The sequence below is a fragment of the Chiloscyllium punctatum genome, chromosome 3, assembly GCF_047496795.1.
Source record: "Chiloscyllium punctatum isolate Juve2018m chromosome 3, sChiPun1.3, whole genome shotgun sequence".
NCBI classification, from domain to species: domain Eukaryota; kingdom Metazoa; phylum Chordata; class Chondrichthyes; order Orectolobiformes; family Hemiscylliidae; genus Chiloscyllium; species Chiloscyllium punctatum.
In genome coordinates this window covers 153027032-153049880 of record NC_092741.1, presented here as the reverse complement: position 1 = coordinate 153049880, position 22849 = coordinate 153027032, and the positions used below count along the sequence as shown (strand labels likewise).

The following is a 22849-nucleotide window of genomic DNA, read 5'->3' as shown; positions in this document are numbered from 1 at the left end:
GAAACCATGTCGACCCAATTTATTGGAGTTCTTTGAAGGAGTATAACATGCACTGTAGATAAAGAGGTGCCTGTAAATATAACATACTCGTTATTCCAGAAGGCATTTGATAAGGTGCCGCATCAAAAATTATTGCAGAAAATAAAAGCTCATATTGTTGGAAGAGGTAGAATGCAAATATGTGCATAGATAGAACACTGGCTGGTGGGCAGAAGAGACTTAGTGCAAATGGCCTTTATTTCATTGGCAGGCTGTGGTAACTGGAGTCCCACAAAGGTCTGTGCCGCAGCCCCAACTTTGATTTCAATCACTTAGATGAAGGGAGCAAAGGCATGGTAGCTAAATTCACAGGCAACACCAAGTATGCCATGAGGGAGACAGAAGGAAATTGCAGACAGATATAGATAGGATGAGTGAGTGGGCAAAAATTAACAGATGGAATATAATGTGGGAAAATGAGAAGGAAGGAAGGAAGAGTGAAAATGCGAAGTATTGCTTAAATGAATAAGGATTATGGAATTCTAATGTGCAGATGGATTTGGTTGCTCTCACACTTGAGTCACATAAATTTAATATATAGGTCCAATACATAATCAAGAAGGCTAAGTAGATACTGTCCTTCATTGTGACAGGAAGTGAACGTAAAAGTAAAGCGGCTTCTCTTCAGTTATTCAGTGCGTTGGTGAGACCACATCTTTAATACGGTGTGCTGTTGTGGTTTCCTTAATACAAGCAAAGATGTAAATGTATTTGAAGAGGTTTATCAGTTTGATACTTTGAATAAGCAGGTTGGACACTTTGGACATTTTTCCACTAGAATTTAGGCAGTTGGAAGGAGGGTTGGTGATGACTTGACTGAAGTATAAAGGATCCTGATTGGTCTTAAATAGAAAATTATGGCAAGGATGTTTCCTCTTGTGGGTCAGTCCATGATTATGGGACAGTGCTTTAGAACTAGGAATCTCCTTTAAGACTGAAGGTGGAGATTTTTCTTGGTCTCTCACAGTGCTGTGTAACCTTGAGACACTGCCTCAGAAGATGGTGGAGGGATCCTGAATATTTTTAAGACAGGGGTGGATAAATTCTTGTTAGATACATTAATCAGGGCTATCAGGATCAGATAGATTGAAGAATTCAAAACTTAAAAGTTCAGTCATGATCTTTTTGACAGGTAGAGAAGGTTTGAGGGGGTGAATGATCTTCTGCTCCTATTTAGTTTATTCCTATGTCTGTCTGGAAATTTATTTATGAATTTTAAAATAGGCATCTAAGGTGAGCAGGTAAGGACTTAAAAGAGAACGGAGGGGCAACTTTTTCACGCAGAGGGTGGTGCTGGTATGTAATGAGCCGTCAGAGGAGGTGATGGAGGCAAGTAAAATTACGACATTTAAAATGCAGCTGAATGGTTACATGAATAGGAAGGGTTTAGAGGGATATGGGCCAAATGAGATTAGATCAATTTAGGATATCTCTTTGGCATGAATGTGTTGAACTGAAGGGTCTGCTTCCTTGTTATATAACTCTATGACTGTGATTCTTTATTATTTTTGCATGAGTTTTGATTGTGTAGCTGTCAGAGGTTCTGCTAAGAATGCAACACAGAATTAGTCTGTGTCTTATTTGTCTCTACAAAGTGCATTCTGGAAATACCCATAGAACTCATTAGTTGGCCTTTCTTATAAACATGCAATATTTCTCCTCAAAAAACCCATCAGGAATGAGCAAACAGCACTTGAATTCAGAAATTAACAACGGAAATGCACACTGCAGAATACCAATTGTGAAGGTGCCAAGGAACAGAGAATTTGAACAAAAAAAGGAAATAAAATTTTGAAAGTGCTTTCTGCACGTTTCATCAAACAGAGTGAATATTCACGTAGTATTTAAGTGGACTCTTGAAAACAGGTTAGCAACAAGCTTAAAATATTCATACTACTTCATTCTCATATTGTTAAACGACTGCCATAGATTTAAATCTCTTGCTTACAAGTCCATCATGCAAGACTGGCTGGCGAACAATCCTGTTAGAAACAATGCTATAAGCAAAAACATCAATGAGGGCACTTAATAATTCGCCTTCATAATAATAGCTGTCAGGCCACAGCATGCACTTTTGTAGTTAATGTTCCACCACAGGAAACACTGCATCACAAAACGGGCCTCCATATCATTCTGCTTTTCTTCTGCTTAAACATTATTTCTGACGGGATGTCTAAAGTTGTTGAAAAAGAGAGATCACTTAATACCCATGATATCCTCCAGCCTATAACCTTTCAAGATCCTCCTACTTTGTGGGTCCCTTGTGCACTCATGATTTAAGCCACTCACAACAGTGTTTTCAGTTGCCTAGGCAACAAGCTCTGGTAGACTAGCCCTAAAGCTCTACACTCTTCCCTTCTTCTTCTAAGTTACCACTGTGACCAATATTTTGCTCATATAGCTGTTTCAAATGTTGCTTCATAGCACATCTGCAAAGCAACTTTGGGACATTTCACTACATTACATGAGCTATATAAATGCAAGTTGATAGTGTTTAAGATTTAGCAGATTAGAGTTTAAATCTTACTCTTCAGTAAGATAATATTACAAAGTCATGGAAAACCAATTAGTTTGAAAACAATTTTTCATAAAGACAAATTGCTGTAAAAGAGAAATTTTGTCACAAAGTTTGCACACATCAGGAAAATTCACAAGAATTCAAGGGGAAATGCAACACCTTCTAATGCTGTTACAGTGCTGATTAGTTGGCCTTTAGACTTCAATTGGTAGAGATTGCCATGGAGAATGCATCCAATAATGTTGATTGACAGTTAATTGTCAGACTTTGTTAAGATGTTGAACCAGGCAGGTTAACACTGATTACTTGGACCTCAAAAATGAATCAGCAAAAGGCTGCCATCTATTTTATTGGGTTGAAACAGACACGGTACATGTTCATTTTCTTTCTATCTGAAAAGAACAGTGCCCTGTGTACTAATATATGTAGTTTCCAGTATATGCAGGTGTTTCACAAAGCAAGCCAACTGACAATCTTAAATTGGTTGCGAATGAAATATGAAAATATTTACTGGATAATTCAGTGTGTGCAACGAAATACTAATATATTAGTGCCTCTTCTGAATTTGGATTAGATATTGCTCTTGAATGATAGTTTTGAATGATGTACTGGATCATATATAATGATATATTTTAGTTAACGTGAATGAAAGAATAGTTCATTAAATACATTTGATGTATGCAAATTAAAGAATTATACTGTCATTCAAATTGTTGTTTGATAGTACAGAACTGGAGGTTGGCTAACGTGGTGCCACTGTAAGGACAAACCAGGCAACTATAGACCAATGAGCCTGACACAGGTGGTGGGCAAACTGTTGGAGGGAATCCTTAGGGACAGGATGTACATGTATTTGGAAAGGCAAGGGCTGATTTGGGATAGCCAACATGGCTTTGTGCATGGGAAATCATGTATCACAAACTTGATGAAGTTTTTTAAAGAAGTAACAAAGAGGATTGATGAAGGCAGAGCGGTATATGTGATCTATATGGACTTCAGTAAGGCATTCGACAAGGTTCCCATGGGAGACTGATTAGTAAGGTCAGATCTCACGGAATACAGGGAGAACTACCCATTTGGATACAGAACTGGCTAGAAGGTAGAAGACAGAGGGTGGTGGTTGAGGGTTGTTTTTCAGACTTGAGGCCTGTGACCAGTGGAGTGCCACAAGGATCGGTGCTGGGTCCTCTATTTTTTGTCATTTACATAAATGATTTGGATGCGAGCATAAGAGGTATAGTTAGTAAGTTTGCAAATGACACCAAAATTGGAGGTGCAGTGGACAACGAAGAGGGTTACCTCAGATTGCAACAGGATCTTGACCAGTTAGGCCAATGGGCTGAGAAGTGGCAGATGGAATTTAATTCAGATAAATGCGAAGTGCTGCATTTTAGGAAAACAAATCTTAGCAGGACTTAATGGTAAGGTCCTAGGGAGTGTTGCTGAACAAATTGACCTTGGAGTGCAGGTTCATAGCTCCTTGAAAGTGGAGTCGCAGGTAGATAGGATAGTGAAGGCGGCATTTGGTATGTTTTCATTTATCAGCCAGAGTATAGACTATAGGTGTTAGGAGGTCATGTCACGGTGTACAGGACAATGGTTAGGCCACTGTTGGAATATTACGTGCAATTCTAGTCTCCTTCCTAACAGAAAGATGTTGTGAAACTTGAAATGGTTCAGAAAAGATTTACAAGGATGTTGCCAGGGTTGGAGGATTTGAGCTATAGGGAGAGGCTTAACTGTCTGGGGCTGTTTTTTCTAGAGTGTCAGAGGCTGAGGGGTGACCTTACAGAGGTTTACAAAATTATGAGGGGCATGGATAGGGTTCATAGGCAAAGTCTTTTCCCTGGGGTCGGGGAGTCCAGAAGTAGAGGGCATAGGTTTAGGGTGAGAGGGGAAAGATATAAAACAGACCTATGGGGCAACATTTTCACACAGAGAGTGGTACGCGTATGGATCGAGCTGCCAGAGAAAGTGGTGGAGGCTGCAACATTTAAGAGGCATTTGGATGGATATATGAATAGGAAGGGTTTGGAGGGATATGGGCCGGGTGCTGGCAGGTGGGACTAGATTGGGTTGGGATATCTGGTTGGCATGGACGGGTTAGACCGAAGGGTCTGTTTCCCTGCTGTACATCTCTATGAGTTGTAACTTGAGTTCTCAGGTTATGTAACTGTGAATTTAATCTCTAATTCCACTGACACGCAGACGGAAAAGAAAAATAAGGCAATGTTCATTTACTTCCATAAATGGCATGAACCATAAGTAAGATGATAACATCATTCAGTAAAATATTAATATCCATATTGTTCAGTCACTTAAATTTATCAGTTGTCATAACATGAATCAAGTTGGAATCATGTGTGCATGTGTGTGCATGTGTGTGTGTGTGTGTGGGGAGGCAGGGAGGGATTCCTAGTTTTGGGAAAGGGCCAGGAATGCTTTGGGTGAAGGCTCTGGGGCTATTCCATTTGTAAAGTCAAGAAATTTATGCAGCTGTCTCAAGTCTCTTTGGCTACTGGATATCCTTTAGGATCAAGAAACTCAAGCCACGAGGTCCGTAGCACAAATCCTGACAAAGATATTTCTATGACTGACCTTCTGGGAGAAAGTTGGTTGACCCCCTCTGCCACTCCCACACCTGAAAATTATGCATGTCTGAATCACTTACATTCAAGGATACGATTTAATTTGATTGGGTTTGATTTTTTAAAAAATTTAAACATCGCACCAGGGTGTTGAAATCCCCCCCACCACTTTTCAATCGTGACACAAGTACAAATTTGCTAGTTCTGGCTTCTGTTGATGAAGTTGTCTAAACCAATATCTTAACCAGGGACCAACAAATTCACTAACACCTTGAGCTAATACCAGCTTTACTTAATTATTATGGTTTCTGATTCCAGTGTGTACCCTGTACCACCACCTCTCATTCCAAGCAGAAATGAAACTGCACCTTTAAAATGTACCTTTAGAAGAGTTTTGTTCAGGAGATTTTTACTTAATTGACCTATGTCAATATCATTGTCTACAGGAGAGAAACCAAACAAGAGACAGGAAATGATTTTGTACCTGGTTTTCTCAGCAGATCAGGTCAGAGATCCAGGAATTAAAGGAAGTGATCTTGACCAATCCCTCTTAGGGACTGTTATCAGCAAGGGCTATAAAGCAGCATTGGTACATGCCTTGAAACAGATCAGTTGAATACTTTCTGCCTTTGATATACTATGATCGAAGAAAATATTAAGAACCTATTTTCTTAATTTCTTAGCACTTAAAGGCTATATATAAAGTCGTAATTTATAAAACACACAGATTAAACTCCAGTAGAGATTAAATGTTTTCCTGAAGAAAATACTTAGAAGGTCCTTTCTTAAAGGATGAAACCACACAATAATAGACAAACATACCCTATAAATACTGGGAAACGGCAAGCTCAATTACTTTTAAGCTTAATGGACAAACAAAGCACATGAGAAAGAAAAGGCTACTTGACACATATATAGATAAATGTGTCAAATTTTAACATTCTACTTTCTGGAGTTGCAAGTTTACTGTAATTTATACCATATTGTTTTATATCATAATTAATATCTCAATTTTTTAAAGTATTATTATCACTCAACTATAATTTAAAAATTATAGTCAGACAGCATCCGAGCAGCGTTTTGGACAAAAGCCCTTCATCACGAATCAAATTTAAAAATGTCCATCACACTGAATATAATTGGTTGAATACCAAAAAGAAGTTTGCAAAATAAACAAAAGCACTTAAGTAAAAACGTTACGAATAAGTAATGAACTAAAAATAGAACATATCTGCTTTCTTCACTTTTATTATCTGAACATAAGATTTTTCTAATATGCACCCAGGAATATGAATGAAAAAAAGAGCAAGACCAAAGACAGTACTCAACTCTTAGATGCTTCTGGACATTTTATGAGGAGTTGAAGAGATAATATCAGTTCTTTAGTAACAAGACAATCGGACGATCTGAAAGCAGCCTTAGCAATGAAGCCTTATCAACTCACCTTTGACAGCATCTTTCAAATCTCAACCATCTACAAGGTCAAGAGCTACAGATACATAGAAACACCACTGCTTGAAGGTTCTCGTCCAAGGCACACACCATCCAGATTTGGAGATATAACTCTTCCTTCACTGTCACTGTCACTTCCTTCACCTTAGAACTCCCTTCTTAACAGCATTGAGAGTGTACCTGCACCACATGGATTATAGCAGTTTAAGAGGACAGCTTACCCATTACCCTCCAGAGAGAAATTAGGAATGGGGAATAAATGCTAGCTTGGCCAGTAATGCCTAATTCCTGTAAATGAACTTTAAAAATGAAGATTTGTGAATCGTAGTTGAGACTGAATAGAGTAACTTAGAATACGAACAGCTGATAACAAAAACAACAAAAATACGATTTGGTACCTGTTGTTTTAACTTGTGGAAAAAGTGAAGAATACATTCTGTAAAGAATTAAACCAAACATTTTCATTGCCTCATTTAGAGCTTGGTTAAGTACCAGATGTAGCAATTCAATTATTGCAGTGACAGAGATGAAGCTTCTGTGTGCTGAAGGCATTCAATTTCAAGAAAGGAAATAAAAAGGTACACAAAGGAATGGTACAATACAGTGGATAGATCAGGTTATGTGACATGTGGCGGATACCACAGTACAGGAAAAATGTTTTCATTCAATAACAACTTGTAACGTTCTGCTAAAACATCTCAAGCTGTGCCATGTACACTAAATTACAGTAGAACGCAGGAAATTTTATTAGGCAGATAAATTCACTGATCTTTTGACCCAGAGCAAGATCCAGTGAGTAACAATAATGTGACTACCGGTCTTCTGATTTGAGAGTGTGGGTTAAAAAAAAGCTTGATTTCTAGGCCACCCAGAGGCTCTCGTCCATTTTAGTGTGTTTTAAATCTCCACCCAAACTCATTAATAACGTGTTGATAAATGCCACGAGAGAAAACAATGACAAAAATGATTTGAATAATGTTTATAAGTTAGGAAAACAGCAAAGCAATGCAGAAAGTGTTGGAGAAGCTCAATGGGTCAGGCACAATCTGTGGAGACAGAAAGGGAACTAACATTTCAAGTTCAATTTGACTCTTAATTGTGTGGTGTGAACATTACGTGCTAATTATCAGCCCATACCTGGATATTGTTCAGATCTTTCAGTAAGAGGCAACAAACAGGATAGATAAAAGCGAATTAGTAGATGCACAATTTACCACGGTGATAGTGTCACACACATGATGCAGGGTAGTCACAATGTAAAAGTGGGACTGCGTCTCAGAAATACTGTGTGGGGTAGCCACTGTTACCAATATGGTCATCGATCGGTGTATGTGCAGCTGGTAGACTGGTGAGGATGAGGTCAATTATGCTTCTCCTTCTTAGTCATTTCCTTCCCACCCGCCACAGACCCAGTCTCGCAGCTATTTCCTTTTGGACCCAACCATCTCGATCATTTTGGTTGGCATGGACCAGTTTGGGCCAATGGGCCTGTCTCCGTGCTGTAGGACTCTATGACCCTAGATGTAAAATACTTGGATTTCTTGATAAGTTATCACACATTAGCCTACTGAAAAAGATTAAAGCTGATAGTGTTGGAGATAATATATTATTATGGTAAGAGAATTGGCTAACTAATAGAAGACACATATTTGGGATAAAGAAGTATTTTCAGGATTGCAACCTGTAACTAGTTGAGTGCCACAGGGATCAGTTCTGGGACTACCATTATTTATAATATATAAATAGCTTGGATGAGAAATGTGAATATACTGCAGCCAAGTTTGTGGATGACATAAAAATAGGTAGGGCGTCAAGTGAAGAGGATGGCAGTAAGTGTCTGCAGAGGGAAATATAAAGGAAAAAAACTTAGCAGATGGAATATAATGTGAGAAAATATCAAGTTTTTCACTTTGAAAGGAAGAATTGAGGAACTGATTATTATTTAAACGGAGAAAGACTGCTGAAAACTGCAGCACAAAGTGATTTGGTAATCCATGTGCTTAATTCACACACAATTAGCATACAAGTTCAGCAGGTGGCAAAGAAAGTAAATGAAACATATCTGCAAAGATCTCCACGTCTGATCTTTTGACGGAAGGATGGACATTAACGAAGCAATTGAAGATGATTGGGCCTAGAACACTACTCTGCAGAGTTCCTCAGGGGTGTCCTGAGGCTGAGATGACTGATTCCAACAGCCACAATTATCTTCCTTTGTGTTAGGTATGACTTCAAACAGTGGAGACCTTTTCCTCCTGATTTTTACTGACTTTAGTTTTGCTGGGACTTCTTGATGCTATAGTCAGCCAAAAGCTACCATGACCAAGTAAGGTGCCAGGTGGGAAAGTTACTCCCTGGGTCAGAGATAGACTGCCAAGGAGTAGGGTGTCATATTGGTAGGATGTTGACGATTAGGACATCCGGTAGGTAAGATATGAAGCATGTTGGGAGTAGTTGGGCAGTTGGTAGGATGCCAAAAGGTTGGAAGGGGCACGGTGTCAGATGGCCAGGTAAAGATGTAGCTTTTAGAGTGGGTTGAGAAAGGAGGCTGATCCAGTCCAGAGCAGGGGAAGGGAGGATTGTTTGGGGAGCGGGATGCTGTAGATCAGGTCCAGAGTGGGGGAATGTGTGTCAGGTCCAGAGGAATGGTGGGTTGGGGGCACAGGGGATTGGAAGAATAGGGGCAACAGTTTTAGTACAGGAGATGGAGAGTGTCAGGTCTAGAGTAGAGTGAGTGTTGGGTATCGGGTCAGGGTCCAGGGTCTGTATGTGGTCTGGGAGTGCTGCAGAGGGAGTACATGACTTAAGCAGTGGGTCAGTTGAATATTTACTCTGGAGTTTCAGTACGCATTTAATAGTCTAATTTTTCCTCAATAATATTTACATAACTCTCCAAATTCACTGATTTAAATGGATACTCTCAGTGGGTTCTAAACAGAGAGAGAAAACTGCCCAGTGGAATCTTCAATTTCCCATGCAATTCCTTTGGGGTCTGCTATGATAGGGATTTCACAGGAATCCCATGCACAATTCCAATCTGCACTGGAATAACTATTGTGTGGCAAATGGAAAATCAGAACCATTACTTTCACAATGGGATGCCCATCAAGTGAGCATTTTGATGGACCACTCAAAGCGCTTGTAGAATGGAATTGTCTGTTTATATAAGAGACGAAACAGTTAAGGGATGAAGCATTTGAGTGAAATGTTTGCTTACACAAGGGGTTAGTTGAAGGAATTTAAATGCATCAAATTTCTTTTTTACCAATAACAGTGGCTTCTTTCTAAAGGGTGAAATCATTAGTAGACACACTAAATTTATTTTTTGTAAGCATGCCTCCTGAGGAAGGCCCTAGGATATCAGGTTATTTACCACACAGAGTGGGGGCAAAGGTTGGCACTGGGCTTATAAAGGGACATGGGAATTATCAAGACATGGGGGTATGAAGGGTTATGGGTACATTGATATGGGTGGCATGGAGAGTATAAGAAGCCATATTGATGGATACAGGAGTGAGGGAGGGCATGCTGTGAATGCAGGTCATGGATTGTGAGGGGATGGAGATAGGAGGAATATTTTATGTTTCTATTATAACTTTTAATATTTAACCACAGTACCAGACACAGCAGGTAATCTTTCCACCCAGCAGCCTTCTCCACTCTGGCTCCCAATCTAATGTCCTGCCAAACCCTGGATCAAAATGGGAAGTATGGGCAACTATTTTTTAAATAGCTGCTTTACACAGCCTGCTTTCTGCATATGTGTACCCAATCCGGTAATAAAAATTATTGAGTTTCGTCTTTAAACCTGCATTTCTTTGGCATTTTGAAAATATGGTACATTTTAAGCAAAGTACAGCAGAAAATTGTGACAAACCACCACATCTAAATGAGGAAGTGGTCTAATTCTGTGCATTCTGCTAGCTCTACAACATTGTACATTAGCACTTGTCAAAAGTCTTTTTGTTAACTTCATGTCAAAGAAGAGGTCTGCACATCATGAAGGCTTATGAGAGTTCAATATCAAATGTGTCAGAAAGTTTAAAAGAAACAAAAAAGGATTGTTCTGAGAAAAGGAGACACCATTGTAAGATTCCATGTAAGCCATTTTGCTGTTTATTTATGCAATCCGCCCATAATTTGGCATTCACACCTTCAAACTATAGTGCAAAACAAACCAAAACAAAATAAAAAATTAGAACTGGAAAACAACAATATCTGGCACATTAGGACAAAAGCATCTAAAACAAAGCTTTGTAAGAGCAGTAAACTGAGAAATTACTTTAAGAATCTAAAGTAGCAGTTGTTTTTTTCATTAGTTCGGTACAACCACTTCCTAAGAGAATATCACTTTTTGAATGCTGGCTTTCTTTTATATTTGAATGCTATTTGGATGATTCCTCGTCAGTAACTGATGGGTTTTGTTGCCAATCAGTAGAAATCGATTATTAATCACAGAGGGTTTCAAACTGAACTTATCTCAAGTTTGATTTGAAAATATGTTGCTTTGGATTGGGCTGCAAAAATAATGTTTTAACAACATATACTGTTTTAATAACATATACTGTTTTAATAAGCAAATAAGTTGGAAGCTTCAAGTAATTGAAAGCTATGCTACAAATTGAGAATCTCCAGAACTTGCTGATTGAGTTACAGTGCCATGCCATTTGCTTTAGTCAAAAGACATCCAAACCTTAATATTCCTGCTATTTTTGAGAAACTGTTGGATTTTCAGAATAATTACTCCTTAATCGTAATACAAGAAGTTAAGTGCAATAATTAAGAGTGTAAGCATCCTTATGGCAATGTAGTGATTGTTTATTTTCTGGATGTGCATTACATTAATAATCTGCAGAGTCCAATCACATTCCTGACTGCAGTCAAACACTGCTAGAAGAAATGTTAAAAATGCCAAACGTTACATTTTTCTATTTTTATTTTGCTTTTGTCTTTTTTCTCATTTGGAATATATTTTTGCCCCTGATTTGACTCTAATTTATTCATGCTAAATTCACTGCTGCTCCTTCATTCCCCCGTTTCTTTTTTAACCCACAAATATAATTGTTTCAGAAAACATACCAATTGTCCTGCCATTAACTAAAATCCCAGATGCCCCATTCCCATCACCATTTTATTGTCAGCATGCTTTTTCATCAAGTTACCGAGCAAAACTAATTTGTAGCTAAAGGATGCAGAGAAAATTTGAATGCATAAGTCATTCCAGAAGATGACCTGATTCAGTAAAATATGTTCCATAATGGGTGGGGGACAGACTGTGTACATAATTTCATTCGGATTCAATGGAGTTGAGGAAGAGTCAAAACATTCTAATAAAATAATTGCACGAGAAGAAACTTGCCTCTCTTCAGAGGCATTATAGCTTAGAATTTTTGAATTCTATTAAACTGCCAACTTTAAGAACTCTTACAAACATACAAACAAGAAATAAGGATAAGCCACTTGGCCCTTCGAGCCCTTCAATAAAATCATGGCTGATCTGATTTTAAATATCAACTCTACATTCCTGCAATTGGAAATAATCTCTCATTCCCTTGGTGATCAAGAATCTATCTATCTCTGCCTTAAAAATATTTAAAGATTCTGCACCCACTGCCTTTTGGGGAAGGGAATTGTAAACACTCACAATCCTCAGTTTTTAAAAAAGTATATATGTATTTTGTAATCCTGGGTGGAATATAACGGACATTGGACAAATCATGCAATGATGCAATTAATTCTGATTTCAAAACAAACATTTTATATAAAGGATCTTAACAAATGCTGCCTGCTCATAAAAAGGGAATGATACAGATACTGTAGTCAAGGAGATGATGTGTAAAGTATTGGATGTGATAAACAATCAGAGAAAAATAGTGTTAATTTGATTAGCATCCTAGAAAGTGGATAAATTATCAGAGCCTGCTTAAATGTGCCACAGAAATAAAAAGAAGCCAGCGAGGAAATAGTGCAAGGTCCACCATTTTCCTATGTGGAACAGAGTACTCAAGCACTAACTAATGATGTATACAATTCCAAAATAATCTCCTTCCAGCTATAAAAAAAAAAGGGAAAGATTCCATGTGCCTTTTTAACGATCGTATTGAACTGACCTCCTATCTTCAGGAATATCTGGACATTCACTGCATGGACTCTCACTTCCCTTGCAATTCTCTCTATTCTCCCACTTACTATGTATTCCTTTCCTTTGCTTTACTTCCACAAATGCATCATCTCACAATTCTCTGGGTTGAGTGTTAACTGGATACAAGTGTGTGATGAAGGACTGAAGGACTACTAATGTTGTATTTAGTTTTAAATCAATCTGTTTGGACATGTCATGACACATCTCTGCAGCTAATAGGACTTGAATATGGACTATCTGGAGCAGAAGTAGACACACTGTCACTGTGTCACAAAACTCACTTTTGTTTAAAAAAGGAGCAAGGGATAGACCATATAATTACACGAGGTAATCCAATCTTAGCAGACTGTAAGTTATATAGGGCTGTGATGCAGTTGTAATGCTCAGGCCTCTAAGCAAGGTCTGGATTTGTTCCAGCTGCTCCAGATGTATTAAAATATCTACACATCAAGTTTTGGATGTAGGTTTGGTCACTGAGCTGTATGGTTCATTTCCAGACATTTCGACACCCCATGAGGTAACATCTTCAGTGGGCCTCAGGCGAAGCACTACTGAAAATTCCTGCTTTCTATTTGTACATTTGGGTTGGTGATGTCATTTCCTTTAATGATGTTATTTCCTGTGAAGTCACTTCCTGTTCCTTTTCTCAGGGGCTGGTAGATAGGGTCTAACTTGATATGTTTGTTGATAGAGTTCCGATTGGAATGCCATGCTTCTAGGGATTCTCGTGCGTCTTTGTTTGGCTTGTCCTAGGATGGATGTATTGTCCCAGTCGAAGTGGTGTCCTTCCTCATCCATATGTAAGGATACTAGTGGGGGAGGGTCATGCCTTTTTGTGATTAGTTGGTGTTCATGTATCCTGGTGGCTAGTTTTCTGCCTGTTGACATCCACAAACGAAGCTGCATCAGAACATTATTTCAACGAGCAAACACACACACTGCAGCACAGGAACTATGCAGAGCAGAGGAAAATCACCTGTACCGTGTATTCAAAAAGAATGGGTACCCAAAGAATACAGTCCGTCAATTTCTAAGCAACAAACCCAAACAAGCAGACGAAACACGTCCAGAAGCCCTAGCCACTCTCCCCTACATATCGGAAATGACTGCCAGACTACTCAGACCCCTTGGCATCATAGTAGCCCACAAACCCACCAACATACTAAAACAGCAACTAATGAACTTGAAAGACCCTATAAGACAACAAACAAAACTAATGTCATTTACAAAATACCATGCAAGGACTGTAACAAACACTACATTGGACAAACAGGCAGAAAACTATACTGGGGAACAAATAAACACTACCACTATTAATCTCCTTTTTTTCCTCTCTACCCTGACCCCCCTGTTTTTTTATCACTCCTGTTTTTTTATTACTTCTACACTACCGCCTAACAGCGGTAATGCTAATTTCCTGTTTATATCTGTCAGCCAGGGCTCCTTGACTGGCCAAGGTTAACAGCCCCATTCAAGGATCTCAGTCAATGAGCTTCACCCGGCTCGTGTTCCAATAAATACAGGAGGACAGCTGTGGACTATAGGAACATATGAACAGACTAGTTAAGTTAGCAGACAAGTGACAAATGGAATTCAACCCAGAGAATTGTGAGATAATGTATTTGTGGTAGTAAAACAAAGGAAAGGAATACATAATATGTAGGAGAGTAGAGGGAGGTGCAAAGGAATTGAGAGTCCATGCAGTGAATGTCCAGATATTCTGGAAGATAGGAGGTCAGGTCAAAATGGTGGTTAAGAAGGCATATGGAATCTTTCCACTATTTAGCTGGAAGAAAGAGATTATGTTGAAACTGCATACATCATTAGTCAGTACTTGAGTACTGTGTGCCATTGTAGTCACCGCTATAAAAACAATGCAATTATACTAGACAGGGTACAAATTTGCGAGGACATTGTAGGTGCAAATTACTGCAGATGTTAGAATCTGTACTTAAAACAAAAAACGTTGGAGTTCACATCAGATCAGGCAGCGTCCATGGAGAGAAAGCAAGCTAACGTTTCGAGTCTGGATGACTCTTCATCAGAGCTGACATGAACTGTGGAGGGAGTAGAATTTACACAATGGGAAGGGGGGAGTTGGAATGCTGGCCGAGAAAGGATGTTGATAGTTCAGATTAAATGATCAGAATGCAAGGCCATTGTCAGGACTGGAAAAATGCAACTAGAATCAAAGAATCCCTACGTATGGAAGTAGGCCATTTGGCCCATCAGGTCCACACCAACCCTCTGAAGAGCATTCCACCATCTCTCTACCTCATCCCTGTAAACCTGCATTTCCCACAACTAATCCACCTAGCTTGCACATCCCTTGACACTATGGACAATTTAGCATTGCCAATCCACCTAACCTGTACTTCTTTGGGCTGTGGCATGAAACCGAACCGGAGGAAACACATGTAGACACAGGTAGAACATGCAAACTCCACACAGTCGCCCAAGGGTGGAATCAAGCTTGGGTGCCTCGCACTGTGAGGCTAACCACTGACCCAATGTTCCAACCCTGAGGAAAGATTTGATAAATTAGGGTTATTCTCCTTACAGCAAAGCTGGCTGAAGGGAGAGTTGATTGAGGTGCAATTAATTGCAAAAGACCTGAAAAAGGAAGGGAAGGGCCTGAGCAATAACTTGGGAGCACAGATTTAAACAGATTAGTAGAAGCACTCCACGGGAGATGAGAAAATCATTTTTCAACCATTAGACATTAAGGGTCTAGAACTCACTGCCTAAAATGGTAGTGAGAGTTAAAAATCCTAAACTCATTTAAATAGTTTCTGGGTATAATTCTGAATTGTCATAACCTGTAGGGATATGGACAAAATGTTAGACAGTGGGATTAGGCTTAATAATTCATTTTTCAGCTGGCATAAACACAATGGACCAAATGGCCTTTTTCTATATCATAAACATTTCATGTTTCAACTTGCTTCATCTTGCTATCTATAGCCCAAGATAGTATGACATATATTCTGTGCACATGTGCTTTTTAGAACAATTACTTACACTGCCAACAGATGATTTTTAGAGGGCTTTAGATGAATTTTGGAGCAAGTTTCTTTCTATCTTGTGGTACACTAGCAATAATTACAAATCCTAATATTCATATATGCTTAGACATAGGAATCTGCTATTTATATAGATTAATTTGCTGTTGTTACTGGCTTCCATTTTTGTATTTCTACAATGGTTTTCTGAAAACTTCTCCCTTGTACACTAAGATGAATGAGAACTCTTCTCACACTTAACCACACGACATCATGAAATGTATCTTAGCCTTCCTGCCTGTCTGATCCGTAGTTCAATGCAGTGAACTACCACAATCTCTCACACTGCAATGTTGGGTTTGGAATGAGAATTTACAATTACTTACTTGGTAGATATATAGCGCCGGTAAAATTAGCACTGACATTTAGCCTCAGCAGCAACTTGAGCCAGCACTCTAGGGTAAACTATTCCTACAGATCCTGATCTCTTTTGGCACCTGCCAGAATGAAAATGTAGTTTTTCTTTTAAAATTTTAAGTAAACTGTCATTAATGACCATCAAAGTGTCAAAAGAAAAGTGAAAATGTTACTGATCACTGACATCCTGAACGTGATTAATCTCTTCTTCCCATGTGGAAAGTGTATTATTATGGCAGTGGCCCAGTGATAATGTCACTAGGCTAGTAATCCAGATCCTCCCTCACCCACCACCATTGGGGTTTGAATCACACCAGGACCTCTGGTGGGACTTATATCTGATGAATGAATATAGGATTGGAAGCTTGTCACATAGACCATGAAAAACTATCATTGATCATCATTTAAACCCCCCACTGGAGTTCATTAATGCCCCCTTTGGGGAAGGCGATCTGCTATCGGCCCTCTTGTGGCATAGTGGTATTGTCCTTCTGTCAGGACTAAGAGTCCCAGGTTCAAGTCCTACCTGCTCCAGAGGTCCAGAATAACATCTCTGAACAGGTTGATTAGAAAAATAGGTTAAATTAAAAAATGGCTAAAGGCTGCTGAGTTGCATGATCATGGTCAATACTGAAAGTAACACAGAAAGCTCAGCAGGTCTGGCAGCAGCTCTAGAGACAGAAGCAAGAGTTAACATTTCACACCTATGTTTCCAGAATATCTTCAGGAGTTCTGAAGAAGTCATACTGGACTCGAAACATTAACTCTTTCTCTCCAAAGGTTCTGCTAGGCAACAGGTTTCTCCAGCATTCTGTACATCAGTTTCAGATTTCCAGCATCTACAGAATTTTGTTTTTATTCGTTCATAGTAAACACTAATACGGTATGATAAAAAATACTGAGGATCTGCACCTCCCTAGGTACACCCATACTTGTATGCAGAGACATTTTATTTGCAAGGAAAAAGTGAGGACTGCAGATGCTGGAGATCAGAGTCAAGAGAGTGTATTGCTGGAAAAGCACAGCAGGTCAGGCAGCATCCGAGGAGCAGGTGAATCGACGTTTTGGGCGTAAGGCCTTCATCAGGAAAGAGGCTTGTGGGCCAGTAGGCTGAGAGATAAATAGGAGGCGGGGTAGGGAAGCTAGCTGAGAATGCAATAGGTAGATGAAGGTGGGGGAGAAGGTGATAGGCTAGAGAGGAGGGTGGAGCAGATCGATGGGAAAGACACAGGCCAAGAGGGTGGTGCCAAGTTGGAGACTTGGGACTGGGATAAGGTGGGGGTGGGGGGGGAAGGGGAAATGAGAAAACTGGTGAAATCCACATTAATCCCATGTGGTTGCAGGGTCCCAAGGCAGAAGATGAGGCGTTCTTCCTCCAGGCATCAGTTGGTAAGGGTTTGGCAATGGAGGAAGCCCAGAACCTGCCTGTCTTGGGTGGAGTGGGAGTTGAAGTGTTCAGTCATGGGTTGGTGGGGTTGGTTGGTGCGGGTGTTTCGGAGAACATCTCTGGGATAATCTGCAAGTCAGCATCCTGTCTTCCCGATGTACAGAAGACCACGGACGCAACGGATATAATAGATGACATCTGTGGAAATATTGGTAAATTTCTGTCAGATGTGGAACGACCCCTTGGGGCCTTGGGCAGAGGTGAGGAGGGAGACGTTTTGCAATTCCTGCAGTGGCAGGGGAAGGTGCCAGGAGTGGGGTGAGGGCTGGAGGAGGGTGTGGATCTGACAAGGGTGTCGTGGAGGGCATGGTCTCTCCGAAATGTTGACAGGGGTGGGGAGGGAAATATATCCCTAATGGTGGGGTCTGTTTGCAGGTGGCGGAAGTGGCGGAGGATGATGCGATGTATACTGAGGTCGGTGGGGTGGAAGGTGGGGTTCAGGGAGTTCTGTCCTTGTTGTGATTGGAGAGGTGGGGTTCAAAGGCGGAGGTGCAGGATGTTGAGGAGATGTGCTGGAGGGCATCGTTGACCACGAGAGGGAAATTCTGGTCTTTGAAGAAGGAAGCCATTTGGGATTTTCTATTGCGGAATTGGTCACTCTGGGAAGTGGAGGCGGAGGAATTGGGAATAATGGATGATGTTTTTACAGGAGGCAGGGTGGGAAGAGATGTAGTCCAGGTATTTTATTTGCAGAATAAATCCCACAGATGATGTGAAAGACAGAATTATGTAAACATTCCTCACAAGCCACTATATGTAAAGAATGTATTCCACACACACACATCCACACAGTTCAGTCAAGACATTCTTGCATGAACAAAGAGATACAAACCACGTATTTTTCCAATACACTGGACTTGACAATTACTGGACATCCTCTTGGAAATAAATATAGGATATCCCGTTAATAAAAAAACAAAAGTACGCAGTAGATCAGAATCAAAAACAAGGAATTGCTGGAGAAGCTTAGCAGGTCTGGCAGCATCTGTGGAGAGAAATCTGCTGATGATGCCAGGCCTGCTGAGCTTCTCCAGCAACTTCTCTTTGTTGAAGGATATCTGTGAGCAGTTATAGAGTTCATAGAGATGTACAGGGTGGAAACAGACCCTTCAGTCCAACCCGTCCATGCCGACCAGATATCCCAACCCAATCTACTCCCATCTGCCAGCACCCGGCCCATATCCCCCCCCAAACCCTTCCTAGTCATATACCCATCCAAATGCCTCTTAAATGTTGGTTTATGTCTATTTGCGATGTCCACCCCGCAGGCCCAGGGGGTGAAAGCTCTGTGGTATTAGAGATTCCCAGTACTACAGTTGGTATTGTGTGTGTTTTATTTGTGAGTTAAGGGTGAGTGTAGACAGCTCACCCCCTTCCCTCCCCCAAACCCCATCAGTGTGTCCAGTCAGAACTCACACAAGCTCCTTTGGAAATGTCCAGCGGTGCACATTGTTCTCTACATTTCCTCTCCACGCCTGGCCTTTAGCTCTTTGTTATTTATTTTGGTTGCCCCCCTCCTCCTCCTCCTCCCCCCCCCCCCTCTTTCTTTCTCTCTCCCTCCTTACCTTCGCTTTCTCCTTCCTCCTCCTCTTCCTCACCTCTTCGTGCTGCCTCGGCTTCTTCCAGGAAGGACTCGCGGCTTCCTCCAGCGGCGAGCGCTCCTCAAGCGGCAGGGCCCGGCTGGTGGTGGCGGCGGCGGCGGCGGCGTGGCCTCGACCCTGGAGGAGGAAAACAACAACAACGGCGGCGGCGGCGGCGGCAGCCACGAGCAGCAGCACGGCCGAGGCGGTGGCGGAGCCCGGCAGCAGGCGGACAGCGGTCGCGGGTGGAGCGCCGAGACCGGGATCAGGGAGACCGCCCCCGAGCAGCCACTCGCTGCCCCGCAGCAGCAACACCTGCAGCCAGCGCGCGAGCGGCTCGAGCATGGCGGAGGAACAATGGGGAGGGGGTCGAATGGAACGCCCCCACCTCCCCCCTCGCGGGGGAAACGTTGGGGCTAGGGAGCCGTTGGACGACCCAACGTTCCAAATTGGAACCTGAGCCCGGGACGGGCCGGGCGCGCGGCGGTGCTGCCCGCGAGCTGTCTCTCTCACACACACACACAAATGCAAAAAGCTCCACTTCCCGCAGGCAGAGACAGACTGACAAGAGAGGGAAAGCCCAGCGAGTGGGGGGTCTGCCCAAACTTTTCTTCCTGCAAGGTCTCAACTTGCGCGTGCTGCTGTACACATGACGGTGGCCATGAGAGATCAAATCGCCCCAAAACACATTATGCAAAACAAAAAAAAATTTCAAAAACACGGGAGGGTGCAGTTCTGGAAAGAAGGGCTCGCTGGACTCGAAACGTGAACTCTGCTTTTTTTTCCCCCTCCCGCCAGAGGTGCTGCCGGATCTGCTGAGCCTCTCCAGCAATTTCTGGTTTTTTTTATTAATTGCTACAAATAAAATGTATGACAAAGAAGGATGCACTTCCAAAAAGAAAGACTCGAAACGAGGACCGCGCTTTCTTTTTTTCTCTCTCTCTCTCTCCAGAGATGCTGCCGGATCTGCTGAGCTTCTCCGGCAATTTCTGGGGTTCTTTTTTTTGCAAAACTAAAATAGGATGCACTTCCGAAATGAAGGGCTCACTGGGCTGGAAAGGTGAACTCTCGCCTTTTCTCTCTCCACAGATGCTGCCGGACTTGCTGAGCTTCTCCAGCAATTTCTGTTAATGCAAAGCTAAAATCCGAAACAAGGATGCCGTTCTGGAGAAGGGTCACTGGACTTGAATAATTAATTCTGCTTTCCCTCTCCCCTTGATGGTGCCGGATCGATTGAGCTTCTCCTGCAAATTTCTGTCTTTGCAAGAAATAACATTTGGAACAAAGAAGGGAAGCATTTCCAAAAAGAAGGGGTCGGGGGATTCGAAACATGAACACTGCATTCTTTACAGAGGTGCTACCCGACCTACTGAGTTTCTCCGGCAATTTCTGTTTAAAATTGTTTTATTTTTGTTGTTTGCAAATTAAAACTTTACTTGTGACGAAGTGGGAGGCTTTCAAATTGTTTCTGTCGGTTTGCCTAAAATGTAATAACTGTCTGGGGAAAAGGAGGGGAACTGCTTCGATCAGCTGCTTACATGATGGTAATGTCAATTGGACAACTGCAATCGACTGACTCGATTTATTTCACCACCCCCGCAATTGATGGCATTTATAGAGTACAGCTTGCTTGGCTGTAAGATACAGGATGAACATTGGAGTCGTGGGAATTGAACGCAACATCCAGCAAAGCAGATAAATCATGTGCTAATGGAAGTGCCCAAGTAACAGTCGACAATTTGCATCAACAAAGAAAAATGCCAAACTGCATACGTTTTGAGCGAGAATGCTTTTGTCTCGCAGGTTACGTTTTCAAGATGCCGTGAAACATACAGGCACACGGCTGTATCAAAGGATATGCAAACCCACACATTGTGGAAAGGCTTTGTCTCTCTCTGCTCTTGAAACGCATTTTGATTTAATTTGCAAAGAAACGACTTGCTATAGATTGTTTTACGCTTTGACACCTGCTTTGTCAGCTTTGTCAAAAACGCGTCCAAGAGTAATTCATCTGCAGAAAGTATAGAACGGGAACACTTGGAAACAGCGAGGCAATAGTGTACTGTAGAAATTAACACCGCTAGCATGGTCCAGATAGATTTAATTTAATTTATATCATTCGTGAAATTACAAACACCACCTTATACATTTGGTATTTTTCTAAGTTGCCAGCCAGGGGAAATTATTGTGATGGTACTTAGAATATCATTACATTCACATCATTATTACTTCAATTATTACTTCACTGTCTATTAATCCTAACCTCAGGAGAGCACCTCTGCTATTTCTCCATCCCTCAGCTATTCAGTTTTTTTTTAAAAAAATAATGTATTAAGAATTCCTTTCCTGTAATGCAGACTACATGCCTCGAGACATCACCGATAAGAGTGTGAATTGCAAAGTTGTGGGTTTTACAGTTATTAATGTTACTAACTAAAAATGACGGACTGGGACTTAAGCCATTTTGAGTTGTTTAATCTTTTATTGCAGAGATGTCCTGAAGCAAAGGCAGTCCCCCCGTACCCCCTTGGGTTGTGCTTCAAACTGGATCATTACAGCCTCGAGGAAGATTTCCACCCATTTCTGTTTAAATTGGCGCCAAATGATCTGTTTTTAAGTAAAATAACTGCTGTCATGTGCTCCCCATCCCTATATAGTTCAAGGGATTCATCTTCAGCTTAAAGCAGGAAGATGTAAAACATTGGGGTTAGTGGTGCTTTTGATAACAGTTATGGATATGACTCTCAATTTTTTCTAATCTTGTGTATCAATGCCAGGGCTACGAAATCAAATGGAGTTCCAGTACATGCCCTCTAGCTAAACTACCATGAATGTAGTATCAGAAGGTGTGTAAAGGTTGTGTAAAATAACTCACTCCCACTCCATGAGAAAATCACATGTTTCTGAATAGCAGTTGACCATATACCCTTGAGACTGAATCTGGAATGAAGTTTATATTCCACTTTATGGCATGGTGAATTGATGTTCCAACACTGGTGCACCATCATTATTTATCCTTTTTTTAGCCACTCCATTATTTTGCACTTTCTTCACTCAATATTTTCACCTAGCTGTAAGGAAACAATAATAACAGCAAAGTACAGTGGCTCCGTGGTTAGCACCGCTGCCTGACAATGCCAGGGAACCAGGTTGTTTGGGTGATTGTCTGTGTGGAGTCTGCCCATTCTCTTCGTGTCTGCATGGGTTTCCTCCTACAATCCAAAAATGTGTGGGTTAGGTAAATTGCCCAGTGTCTGGGGATGTGCAGGCTAGGTGGATTAGCCATGGAAAATGCAGGGTTATAGGGATAAGGTAGGTGGGTGGTTCTGGGTGGGATGTTCTTCGGAGAGTTGGTATGAGCTGAATGGCCTGTTTCTATACTATAGGGATTCTATGTTACTGTGGATACTTACGATCTGAATCAAAACAGAAAATGCTGGAGGTCTGGTGGCATCTGGAGAGAGAAACTTGAGGTAATGTTTCGACTCCAATGACTCTTCTTCAGAACTGCAAAAATCTTGGCCTAGATTAGACTGTTCATAGTCATTGTTCTATCGACTGAGGTTACGTGCTTTATCGTGTGTTTCAAGTCAATACTGCTCCCTACATGTTGAGATACCAGTCAGGAGAATCCTGAATTGTGGTGTCTGCACATACATTATCC

The 22849-nt window shown here is 41.1% G+C and overlaps 1 protein-coding gene across 2 annotated transcripts in view; it reads right to left on the bottom strand.

Annotated features, from left to right (window-relative positions):
- LOC140466835 (uncharacterized) overlaps positions 1 to 19905 on the bottom strand; it is a 97112-nt gene extending 77207 nt beyond the window's left edge. Inside the window, exon 1 of one of the 2 annotated variants that reach the window (XM_072562547.1) lies at positions 19204 to 19905. In XM_072562547.1, coding sequence (XP_072418648.1) covers positions 19204 to 19530 — 327 coding nt within the window. In that variant the 5' untranslated portion in view covers positions 19531 to 19905. Of the gene's footprint in view, positions 1 to 19170 lie in introns of both variants that reach the window. The other variant, XM_072562537.1, reaches the window with a different exon arrangement.
- Positions 19906 to 22849: the final 2944 nt, after the last annotated feature.